This window comes from Malurus melanocephalus, unplaced genomic scaffold (genome assembly GCF_030028575.1).
Source record: "Malurus melanocephalus ecotype Western Australia unplaced genomic scaffold, MMel_1.1 scaffold_578, whole genome shotgun sequence".
In the NCBI taxonomy this organism is placed as follows: Eukaryota; Metazoa; Chordata; class Aves; order Passeriformes; family Maluridae; genus Malurus; species Malurus melanocephalus.
In genome coordinates, this window is record NW_026623810.1 from 327,156 (window position 1) to 340,400 (window position 13,245).

At 38.3% G+C, this 13,245-nt stretch overlaps 1 protein-coding gene across 1 annotated transcript in view; it reads left to right on the forward strand.

Moving 5' to 3' along the window:
- Positions 1 to 13,245, forward strand: part of RFX4 (regulatory factor X4) — a 72,823-nt gene that overhangs the window by 26,038 nt on the left and 33,540 nt on the right. The window contains exons 4-5 of the mRNA XM_057382678.1: positions 1,760 to 1,883; positions 10,720 to 10,781. Coding sequence (XP_057238661.1) covers positions 1,760 to 1,883; positions 10,720 to 10,781 — 186 coding nt within the window. The remainder of the gene's footprint in view (positions 1 to 1,759; positions 1,884 to 10,719; positions 10,782 to 13,245) is intronic.

Genomic DNA, 13,245 nt, shown 5'->3' on the forward strand with positions numbered 1-13,245 from the left:
CCAGACCTGACTCTGATACAGAATAATCTCATTTAATCTAGAACTATGTGAGGTTATAAGGAGGGAAGCAGTAATAGGGACAGATAAAATTGTCATTCCTGTGGAAGGATTAGGGGATTTATTCCTGTGCTGTAGTGGCACAAAAGGTCTCATTGTGAGCTCCTGGATTTCACATGGCTTTATTACAACATTTAAAATGTTAATATATATGTCTATACMTTATAACTGATAATGATTTGTTAGGTAGAAGATTGCGTTCATTATCTGTCTACAATACTGCAGAATGAAGCTGGATTCAAAATATGATAAAGTTGTTAAATAAAAGACAGGAAAATAAAAGAAGTGGGGCAAGATGGGTTTTTGATCATTAAAAAAAAAAGTTCAGGTATAATGGGGCATTGTTCAGTGTAGACTAATGACTCTCTGTGAAAGAGAGGAGAAAAAGAGAAAAATTCATCAGATATGAGGAGAAATAATTAACTGCTTTTCTTTCTGTCCTGTCTTGGTCACGGAAGCTGACATTCCAATTAGCAGCTATGGTATACAAACGAACCCTCCAGGTTTTGAAAGGAGGTTTTGTTGGAGCACTATGAAATTGAGGAAAGATGCCACGATGATATTTCTGTAGAAACCAGGGAAGAATAGATGTTGCCCATACAAACGGGTTCCATTCATCCAGCCGGATGTCTTATTAAAATAGTTTGCACTCACAAATGGTCATGATAACTGAAATGGAAGGTAGGTCCTGAAAAAGGCAATGAAGGAGAGAAACTAGGTATTTGGAAGGTGTTCTACAGCTGTCAAATGGCAGGGGGTTGTTTACTGAAAAATGAGAGGTTTTTGAGAATAAATATATTCATTTTTTAATCAATTTAAGAGGAGGTCACACCTGACTTCTTATCCAGCACACATCTAATTGCAGATGTGTATGACTGACACTATCAATGGCAAGATTAATGATGGTGTAATGTTAAGTGTGCACGTAAATASTTCTTGAACATTTTTGTGTCAGTAATCATAAAAATGGCATCTCAGAGGAATGTTTCTTCTAATCTATAGTTTTATAATGAGACCAGTTTCAAGCTTGAAAGATGAAGCAGATGCCTACTCATATATTAAAAAATTTTATAGTTGTATGTACAAGCAAATAATGATAGTTTCTAATGGGTAGAAGAGGATGTTATTTCACTGGGGTTTTTTTTAAGCACTGTATTCAGATTGTGATTTCCTTTTTTTTTTYCCCACTTTRCCYGTAAACAATGRCAAGAAAATATCACACAGTAAGATTTTGTGGACACTCTTGAATATTTGTAAATTATTTGCTTTAGCCACACTCRCTTCCTCAGAGCAAGCATTTTTGCAGGTGGACAGGAGTGAGAAGAGTGCCATGAACCAAAGGTGATGTTTTCTTGTAAAGAAGGAGAGAATGCTTCCCCTCAGTGAACATTTATGGTTTCACAGCTATACATTCTCTTTTTATGTACTGCAGGATGCTTTTAGGGTGTAACAGATTGCTGAGAACCCACAGCCTATGGTTTTTGACAGCAAGTATGAACCAAATGAAACAAGTAAGCATTATGGGAATGAACTGGAAGGARMACTTAGGAATAAAGAGAAATTTRTTAGTCAGCAGARAAGATTTAGTAGACAAGAGGAAGACACAATGTTTTGTCTTAAAAGATGAAGCTTTGCATGCTGTTTACCATACAGGACATCCAACATACTTGCAGTTCTCTCTGTTTGATATTTGCTTTTTAAGGCTGGAGGAGAACTATGAGATTGCAGAAGGTGTTTGCATYCCTCGGAGCGCTCTCTACATGCATTACTTGGACTTCTGTGAGAAAAATGACACACAGCCTGTTAATGCTGCCAGCTTTGGGAAGGTGAGTCTAACCTGCAGTATGACACCYTAAAGTCCCACCTGCTTCAGGTGAATTTGTATTATTGAAAAGAATTGAATCTTCTTTTGCCATTAGTGACAGATGTATAGGAGTGAAATCTCTTGTGTGTTCAAGTTATTGGACAAAGGCTAAGATTTTAAGGATTTTGGTGGTTGGAATAATTTCTATCCATTGCTAGACCCCARAGTATTTCAGTCTCCAGCCCAGGGAGACATGGTGCACAGCACTGGCAGTTCAAATTGAATTGGAAGTTGAATACAAGCCAGTGTAAACACATTGCATTGTGACCTGCACTGCTGAAACGAATGGATAATTTTTAAAAACAAAAGGGTAAAATGGAATTGTGGAGAATGTTGGTGCTGTTCTTGTATGCATGATATGGAGATCTGTGAGTTAGGGATATCAAACGTTGTGGCAGATTCACATGGGGTTGTGCACATCTGGACTCACAATGCCTCCAGATGTGAAGGTGCAGAAAGCATCTGACTGCATTCATTTGCACTGCAGGCTTGGGCTACCAAGGCTTCTTTGCACTGTGACCCCTTGTGCTTCCCTTTCCAATCCTGCTCTGGTAGAACCACTGTGCTTGACTCTAAATTCACAGTGGAATTGTGCTCCTAGCACAGACCCAGCTGGGCACCATCCAGGTGTAAGCAGTAAAGCTCTCATCCTCTGCARTAACAGCAGATGTTAATAATATAAGATTGTTACACAAAAGTCTGTATTTTGGGTTTGTTGRTCAGGTGGTATTTTCCTCTCCGTGAAAAACAGGATTATGTTTAAAAATGAAATTCACCCACAGAATGTGTCACAGGCCTTTAAAACTTGTGAGAAAAGCAAAGCATAGAGTTTGCCACTGTTTCAGAAATGCTTGCAAGCAKGACTGTCCTGCAAGCTGTTCTCTTTTAGTGTTTGCAACATTTGCTCTATAAAAGTGCTGGGTATTCAAAGAAGGAAAAATGTTTTGGTGCAAAGAGGGATGTATTTAATGGGGTGACATTTTCCACAGTGCATCTTTAGGCTGGCAGTCTGGCAAGGGAAGGGAAGTTCACCGTGTTGTGATATCACTGTATTTGTTGTGTCTGGAAGAGCTGCACAGTTTAGTAGGTTCTGTGTCAGGTTTCTGTTTGAATGCACTGCAGAATTGTGAAATGGGCTGTTCCTTGCACATCTTATTGCTACCAAGTGGTAAGTGGAGTGGCAACGTGTAATTTAGAAACAGTGAAAATAAGAAACAGATTTCATGCAGGCTCGCACATTTGGGACATGGCTCAAATTTTCACAATGCTACTTCTGCTGCTGCTAAAAACTTCTGTAAATTGTARGGTGTAAATATTCCAGAATTATTTCATCAGAACACAAATTTACCAGGGATTTCACCRTTTTTCAGAATGTGACAGTTTTGTTACACTGTTTAATAATTCATCCCCCTTCTCTCCTGCCTGTCATACATACACCTGTTCATTGGCAGAAGATCTCTTGACCCAGCAGGACAGGTACTCTGACTTCCACCCAAAAATCATGGTGTTCCATTGAATTTTTCACGTGCCATGGTCCCAGTGTTTTCCTCTCAGTCGCAATAGAGCATATATAAAACTAGGAATACTCCAATGTGATTATTAATGGGATGTATTCTCATATGACAAAGGGAGCTGTGACTTTGTTAGTCAAGATTTTGGAGTTTTACTCACTCATTKAACATCAAAAATTCCAGGCAGTTTTGTCTATACCAGCATTTGCCARTCTGCTGTGCTACCTGGTCTGTCATTGTAGTTCTTTTTATTGCCTGAAAAAGACAGGACCAAGCATTCTTTTATACACCTTAGCTAAACAATAACTAGGGAGGGCCCTGTAATTTGCTGGTTACAGCTCAGCATCAAGTGCAGAGCCCAGAGTTAAACTTCTGCTCTCACTGTAGACAGCAAAGCATTATCACATTTTTATTTCATGCAAAAGTGACGTGGAATAAGTAAAAGAATTGCATGGAAGCAGTGAGAGGGCAGGAGGTACAGCGAGGCAGTGCAGATGTGTGTCTGTTCTGGGCTTTTTCTGAGTGATGTGTAAAATTTCTCCTCAGTCACACAGCAGTTTTGACTGTTGGGCCTTATTTTAGGCTACCTGGATTTTTGGCTTTGAAACAGATGTAGATCAGGAATTTCACATGGAAACTTCTTCTGTCCCTATTATGTGACCTCAGGAAAAAATGTTCCTGCAATTTCTTCCTCATTTACTGAACTGTTCTCCCTCTCTTTCCTCTGTACTCTGATTAGGATATGATCCTGCCTTCTGCCCACAGAAGTCCTTCCATGTTTTTCTKTATTAAAACAGTGATATTAAGAACTGCTTTATCTTTTTGCTGCTCCACAGTTCTYCTGGTGARTGCCTACATAAGATCCAGAYAGARGTCATTACATTAGGAAACAACACATATATCTAGTKTAYACTTTTTCAGGGGACKAGAAAGGTCAGCATTTATTTAACATTTCTGCAGATAATCCTGAATGCAGTAAAAAGCAGGAATGTTTTCCTGAGGTTTAACATGGATGGATGCTCACACAAATTTTGTTGCTCCCTGACTGGCTTTGCTGTAAGTGAAAATCGCATTCTCAGAAATGCATTTCAGTCTTTCAAAGCAAAGACTGCTAATATTGGTTAGGGAAGAACCTATTTTTCCCCAATCGTTTACTTTGCTCCAGGGAGGCACAAGCTGTACCAGCCAGATTCCTTTTCCATCATGCTGCATTGTCTCTGTGCCCAGAAGTTTTGTTGGCAGGACTGTTCCTCCAAGCATGACCARGATAAATAAGATTTACCATTTCTTGCTGTCATCCTATATGATTTTAACATCTGAAAAGGACAGGCAAGACCTTTATTGAAATCTCTTTGATAATGACATTGTGATGTGGTTGCATTCTGATTTGTCAGTGTTGAATTGCACATATCAGGAAATTACCTGCTGTTCRTAAGGAGATATTTCTCCTGAAGATGTTGGGGTTTATTTCTTTACTCTCAATTAGCCCCTACATAGTCTCAACAGTAAYTGGTATAGCAAAACCAAACTTACTTTTAGTGCTCTCTTCTGATAGATTAAAACAGAACTTGCTTTATTATGAACAATTTCTACAACATGGAATACAAAAATAGGACTGGGCAAAAATCAATGTAAATCTGAGGATGTGGTTTCTCTTATTGCATCAAACGATTTAGGAAACAACATATCTATCTAGTTTACACTTTTTCAGGGGACTAGAAAGGACAGCATTTATTTAACATTTCTGCAGATAAATCCTGAAAAACGGTTTTCAGAATGTCTGTGCAGTTAGAACGTATGGAGAGATGACAACATTTTTATCCCATTTCAGCTTTTAAACCTAGCAGTGGTATCTGAATAAACTTGAATTAAATATCTAGTTACTTGTAATTTTTGTCATTCTTAGAATAGGGCAATAAAAATTAAATGGGCTACTTGAGCATCCGTGTAAAACAGAGAAAGCTTTATGAGCAACCCCCAGAGCAGGGGGTCTGTGTAGGGTTTCAGATCTGCTCAGCCTCAGCAAGGCAGCTCCAAAAGYGGCTGCAGCACAGGATGTGAGGCAGAGCTTTGGTGTTTGCAGCTTTGTTGGGGTGCAGAAATATGTTTGATCGTGCCTTGGGCTGAATTCCATGTGGCCACAGGAAGTGCTGAAGGAGGATGTTGTTTTACACAGATGAATTGGTTGATCAGCTTCGATTGATGCTTTGGGGTCCTGAAGGACCCTGAGCAATGCGTGTTCAGTTCAGCCTGAACTTCTTGGGAGAACAAGAATTTCCCAGAAAGTCTGTGCCCTTAAAGCAGCACACGGGACAGGTTTGGACAGAAGGAGATACATGGGAATGTTAAAGACTGGAAGAGACACCTTGTTTTGAGTCCCAAGATTAGAAAAGGAGGATTTGGACAAAGGAACTGGTGAAGGAGGATGTTGTTTCACACAGATGAATTTGAGGGGTCCAGTTCCTCACAGAACCTCATCTCCACAGCAGGCAGAATCAGGCACAGGCATTAGGGAAAGGATTTTGTGCCTTGCTTTGCAGGAWCAGTGGAGATGTGTCAGTCCTAGAAACAAGCTCTTATCCTACCGCTGGATCTGCCCTATTCCAAAACTTATGAAAGGAAGTGGAGAGAAATGAGAGGGTTATTGAGTCTAAACAGACAGCAGAGCTGGRGTCAAGAGTGCTGAGCCTATAGATCACAGCCTTTGAGCAAACAAGGAGTAGAGAAGGTGTAGATGCACAGTCACGCCTCCTCTCCTTTTGTTCACAGCTTGGTGGAGTTGAGAGACAGGAATGTGTTTTGGACTCTTTGATTATGCTATTTCCTATCAGTAGATGTTTCCTGGTGCAAGTTTTCTTGGCTATTTCCTCAAGAGAATAGGATGTTGAATCATCCCCAAGACATCTTTGGGCCAAAAAGTTCCTCCTCACACCGGTGCTGACAACAACAAATTGTCTCAGAGCACAGGAGCAGATGGGGAAACTCTGGAATGAGCCAAAAAACCTGACACTTACAAGACCTTTTGGTAAATAAACACAGCTCTTCTATACCTGACTTCATAAAAGAAAAGCACGCTGTCTAGATATGAGACTTAAACCTGAATTGAGATAAACAGAACCAGGCCCTGCCATGAAGAATTGTTATGGGAGAGAATTTATTCCACTGTCAGTAGAATTTCTCTAGAGTCTCATAGAGCTGGGGAGTGCAGAGCCTGGAATCCATTTCTCATTCTGGAAATGTGCAATTGCTGGGCTGTGACTTGATTTGATCTTATTTCATGACTCTGTGAAGTTCCAGAAGGAAGGCTAGAATCATGTCAAATGAAAAGCAACAAGAGTAATGAAGAATAACATCCCTCTAGATCAAGTGCAATGACAAAATGATCATGCCTTTTGAAAAGACTTCTAAAAGATGTCCTCTGCTTATTGCCCCAGAGWAAAATTGGATATTTTGACCAAGGAGGGAGGAAAAAAATTACTTCAGGAGTTTCCAGACATCTCTGGTTTCTTCCATCCTTGCTGTTTTGCATGAASACAGATACATAAGATATTTTATAAGATTTCTTTTCCCTGATTTGTTTTGACAAATCACAAATTATTTTAGATGGAATAACTGGGAAACAGAGTTCCCAGTTTGATAGTGAATGCTGTGAAGAGTGATGGGTCACAGTGCAGTGATGAAAGCAGAATGTCCATGCCCATGGCAGAGTGTTTGGAATGATTAAAAATTACAAGTAACTAGATATTTAATTCAAKTTTATTCAGACACCACTGCTAGGTTTAAAAGCTGRAATGGGATAAAAATGCTGTTATCTCTCCATATGTTCTAACTGCACAGACATTCTGAAAACCGTTTTTCAGGATTATCTGCAGAAATGTGAAATAAATGCTGACCTTTCTCGTCCCCTGAAAAAGTATAAACTAGATATATGTGTTGTTTCCTAATGTAATGACTTCTGTCTGGATCTTRTGTAGGCATTCACCAGAAGAACTGTGGAGCAGCAAAAAGATAAAGCAGTTCTTAATATCACTGTTTTAATAAAGAAAAACATGGAAGGACTTCTGTGGGCAGAAGGCAGGATCATATCCTAATCAGAGTACAGAGGAAAGAGAGGGAGAACAGTTCAGTAAATGAGGAAGAAATTGCAGGAACATTTTTTCCTGAGGTCACATAATAGGGACAGAAGAAGTTTCCATGTGAAATTCCTGATCTACATCTGTTTCAAAGCCAAAAAGCCAGGTAGCCTAAAATAAGGCCCAACAGTCAAAACTGCTGTGTGACTGAGGAGAAATTTTACTTGGAAAATGTAAAACCTGTGCCTGTGTAAAACCTCACTCAGCAGATCCTAYATGGAAGCTGAATTATGGTCACTTTGGAGAAGTGTGAGATGAAATTTCARCTCCACAGGAGGACAACGATAAAAGATCCCTTCACTCCAAAATTCCCTTGGATGCCACCCATGAGAACTTTTTAGCACAGTTTGTGTTGAGAAGCCAGAGCTGCTGTGAGAACAGGGCTGGGCTCTATTCAGAAAGCAGCTCAGACTGCAAACTCTGCTCTGGATTCATTTGTTTGTGCAGCCTCACTGCAGCAAAGAGAGGAAAATGATCCAACCTGGTTTTCAGACCCAAACCTGGATTTTCATGTCTGACAATTAGCTCCCACTTCTCTCCCCGCACAACTGTAAAATTAACACATTTTGGCTGCAGGTCTTTAAAAATTAATAAACATTAAACCAATTATGCCATATGTTACACAGTGACTTTTCAGGTTGATAATGATTAATTTTTTTTAAAAACAACATATTGGGCCCTCTGCTTTTCCCACTGATTTCAGCACACCATGAATTTAATTTTGTCCTGCCTGATCTGAATTCCTCTCCCTTTTAGGGATATCTTCCTGCCTTTACAGTATCACTGCATAGAGGTTTGCATAAACATAGCTGAATATAAACATTTATGTAAACAGAGAGTTCTTTTAGTACTTGGTTTGTTTTATTCCAAACACAAACATTAATAACTACAAATATGTGTACAGGCACCTGGGTGTATCCCATATCTCATTTTTCATATGCAGCATTAGATAAAAAAATTCTGACTTTTTTCCCAAGGTTTGCTTGATTATTCTTTTTTTTTTGTTTGTTTTGTTTTGTAAATTACTGAAAATAAGTATTTTAACTGATGCATACTTTTAAGATTCTGAAAGATGTATCTGGTTTAAAGTGTGCTGAGTTTGAAAAAGCAACAAAGAAAGGGAAAAGGGATCATCTGATCAACTGCTTCATTATTCTGTTTTCCTGATCACCTCTACCCTGGTGATTGGCTGATTTATTTAAAATAGATCAGAGATTGGCTGATTTATTTAAATCCCAGGAACTCCCATGGCATATAGTTCATAAAGTTGTATTTACAGCCTGCATTGTAGCACTTCACTGCTGCTAGAAAGACTTGAAAGTAATATGGTTTGATGCTGTTCCAAAAGAAAAAAATTGATTAAAACTACCTCTGATATTAAGTCAGCTGTTGTAAAAACAGCTTTTGGAGAGGGATGGTATTTTCTGAATGACAATTGAAAAAAAAAAAACCCAAAAAAAAACCCAACCAAAACCAACAACACAACAAAAATTCCATAGCCTGTAAAAACCATCCTCAGAAAGTAGTTCTTCAACAGTGCCTTTTTTCCCACAGCCTTGTGGAGCCCCCAGCCCTGTCTGCAGAAAATGAAAGAGAGAGGGGTGGGATTAATGTGTAATTAAAGGGAATTTGGAAGGCTGAGATGTTGCGGAATGTTAGATCAGTAGCTGGAACAGCATGTGGTGTTCTTTAGGCAGGCTTCATTGAATCCATACAAAAAAAAAAGAAAGAAGGGCTGCTTGCCTGTCTGCTCATTTATCAAACAGCTAGGCTGAACTTTCACAGCTCCACAAAAGTGTTTTACTGTTTGCTGAGGTTTTGCTCCAGAAATTAAAGCTGAACAACCTAGCGACTCGGAGTCTTTGCTGCATTTTTGACATCAGCCACCTCGTGCAAAGCTCCTGGAAACCAACACAGGTCCRTTTTTACATGATACAAAGGGAAGATGGTTGTGCCTCTGCTAAAACTCAAAAAAAAAGTACTGGAGAAATGGTCAAATATGTGACATTGTAATGTCTTTATTTATATAGCACCTTTTGATCTAAGTACGTCTTCYAAAGCTTTCAGTCATCAATCAGGATTAAATATTAATCACGGTGGCAAAATGGCTAATGGAGAAAAAAAAATCTATATTATTTAATCAATTTGAATTKACTCTTTTCCTAGTTGAATAGTTATATGCCATCTTGTAGACTTGTTTTCCTTTAATGTTAATTGGTGTTACCCCCAAAGAGGAAGCATTCAGCAATTTATATCATTAAAACACAGTTAAAATGAATTACAGATTTTAAAAGGAAGAAACTCCTTTGCAAGTTGAATCTTCAAGGTTTGCTGCAGTTCTTATTCCAYGACTGTTTTTGAAGAAATATTTTTCACCTGCTGCAGACCCCACTGAGAATCTGGTTCAATCCTGGGARGTGCTGAGCATCTCCTTTCCAGCAATACAGAAAAACTTTTTCATTGCTTTGATTTACTTTGATTACCGAAGGCACAATGTACATTTATTGATTATTTTCCTTAAATGCAGCTGGCACTGCAGAAGTTTTGGGTTACAGTAGCAATGTCCTTTTAATGTCTGCTGACACAGTCGCGTTTGGATTTTGAGGAAATCCTGCTGTTTCTGAGATCCACTTGTTTTCCACAGAGGATAAATTGATCATGAGGTATCTYTACAAATACTATGATGAGTTTTCTTTGGTAGAAATGATGCCACTGTCAAATACCAAAACYTTTTTAGAGAAACATCATTCAGAAAAAGAAGTGCTTAGTGGCAGGATTGTGGAGGTCTACAGAGAACTTTTCTGATCCCACAAAGTGACATAAATAAATAGTAGTTTAATTCTCATTACAGTCCTCCTTAGTTTAGAGGCAGACTTGAACTTAGAKTTTGAAGGAAATATGTTCTACTCCAGTAACTTCTGAAAGTATTTAAATTAATGGTAGTGAATAGAATTATAATGAAGTTTGAAGTCTCTTTCCCCTCTCTCAGTAATGAAAAAAAATCAAGAGCTTTTTTCCTGATTTCTCCTACTACATATTTCATTGACATCACAGTACACTTTTTCTGCTTTTGTGTCTTCAAAGTCCATATTAAATTAAGTATTAGTAAATGTGCTTTTCCATTTGTTTTAATATCTGTTCTGTTTGTTTGCAGATAATAAGACAACAGTTCCCACAACTAACGACAAGAAGGCTTGGAACCAGAGGCCAATCAAAGTAAGCAGAATATTGTATTATTGTATTATTATCATCTCTCACAGGGCCCTTCTGGCTCTGATTTTCTGAATGGAATTGTATGAGAATAGGGAATAATTTGTCCACTTGGGGCCTTAAAACCAACTTCAATAGAAGTTCTGCTGCCATCTTTACATGATCTTATCAATTCAGTCATGATCCTGCAAAGGTGGTCTGATGGAGGCGTTTTGCTGATTTGATCAGCAATATTTTCCATATTTTTCTCATTTTTTTTTCCATCTCAACTCACTTTACACAACATAAAGGACATTGCCACTCAGGAGTAATGGAGCTGCTGTTGGAGGCTGGCAGCTGGCCACTGGCTGGCATCAGCTTTCAGGCTAGAGGACAAATGTCAAAATATTCTTATGAGTGAGGTAGGAACACACATTGACCCAAACTGAAATTGTTCACAAACCTGTATTTTACCACCATTTTCCCATGTGCTGAAATCCAACATACCTTTAGGTGATTAAAGAATTAGATTATTGCCTTACCCAAAAGATGGTGTTTCCTGAAAACAGATTATCCTAATTAGAACGAGAAACTGATTCAGAATTAAGAATGCATTCCTGGGATATTTGGCTTTTTCCAATTGTTGATGAGATGTGATTCTACCAATTTATGAAGAGTGATTTTTTATACTTTTTTTCTGCTTGTGAACTCAATGAAATTTTTCCAGTGGAGCTTCGAATCTTTTTCTGGCAWGTGTAAGGCCCCTCACATAATAAAATCTGCTTTTCTTGGTTCACTTTCTCAGAATCTTACAGAGTAACAAGAGTGTAGTGTCCATAGATCACAAGTGAAAAACTGTGGAAGGGGCAACGAAACTGTGAGATGGCATTTTTGCAAAATTTTCTTTGTAAAGCTTGTCTTTCAAAATAAAGCCTTCAAAATAAAAAAAAAACAATATTGCTAAATGCTGAGAATGAAAGCATGCTATTAGGATTGAGCTTACATACTAAAGCTAGAATAAATGCTCTTTAAAGAAAAAAAGAAACTAAGATTCTAAAAGAAATTCCATTAAAGATAGATTTACTGTGCTTTTCTAATAAGTGGCCCATGCCAAGCAGTGTTTCTTTGGTGGGGCACAATKTTCTTTCCCTCAGCTTGATACCTTCTTAGTTTTTGTAACAAAGCTTTTTTTTTTTTCCTTGACCAGACATATTTAAGCAGCTAATTGCAGATCTGAAATCCATTCCCAATTGCAAATTCAGAGTTGCCATAACATCCCTCATCAAAGCCACCAGAAATCTCTAAGGTGGCAATTCTGAGAAAAAACAATAGGTCAATAATATGTTTGTTGAATTCAGTGGGGATTTGGGTTTTTTTTTTTATTATTTTCTGATAAAAATACAAAAAAGTGATTGGAAAAGAATCCATGTAAACTACTACAGTGGGGTTTTGCCATTTGGGATGGTAAAATTACTGAAGGAAAAATCTATCTAGAAAGATTTTGGRGTTAATCTGGTTACAGCTGTCTGCATGATTTTGAAGCTACATGGGAAACTCTTACACAGTTTACTACCAGGAATTTAATAGCACACAGTGAAATTCTACTACMCTTTCCAGGCTTGTCTTTTTCTTCCTTCACTGATTTAAGCCAAAACTTGATAAAGTTTTACAAGGCTTTCAGTCCTGCTTGCCATTTCTTTCTCCTCCTTCCCACCCTTCCCTGGGTGTGGTAACCCCAGCACAAATCTGCCATTATTTACCTGTGGCAGGTTAGGAGCAGTCTGGAGCCTGGTTTCTCATATAGAAATTTGGAGCCAATARTGTTTCTTTCTCAGGTGTTGAATCTAGGAAATAGTGTGTCTTATAAAATCACCATGTCAGTATAATGCTTTAAGATATTTTACTTGGATTGTTCAATGCTGAGTTCAATATAGCTTTTTTTTATTATTTTTATTTTTTTTTTATTTTTTTTAAAGGAAAATAGGGAAATTCCTCACTGGGTGTGGCCAGGGCATCATTAATTTCTTTCAGCCCATCTGTGCTGATAGAAAAGTTTGGCTTCCAGATCTTTGCCACGATTTCCCACTGAGGATTATGACATGCACTGATCTGTGAGTGGAAAAAGGAAAAGTCACCAGTTGGCTTAAACTACCATCACTTGGATGCTGCTCTTTAATTAATTTCATTGATGACCTTCATAGAACCAGATTTCACCTAAAGCAAATTCGTGTCTACTCAGGTGAACAGATCTGGTGGCAGAATCTGAATTTTTCAGAATTACTGAAATAGTAACTGAGTGAGGAGGGAAAGAAGCATCCAGAGATGGAAACTTCTTGTGCCACAACAAAGGATCCATAAGGCTTTATCATGACCTGACAGGCTCTAAGGAGAGAAGGTGGAGGATCACTGAAACTTCTGTGTAGGATTTGACTGAAGGAAAAGTGTGCCAGCAACACAATCCCCTGATGCCTCTTGTAATCCTTACAAATTT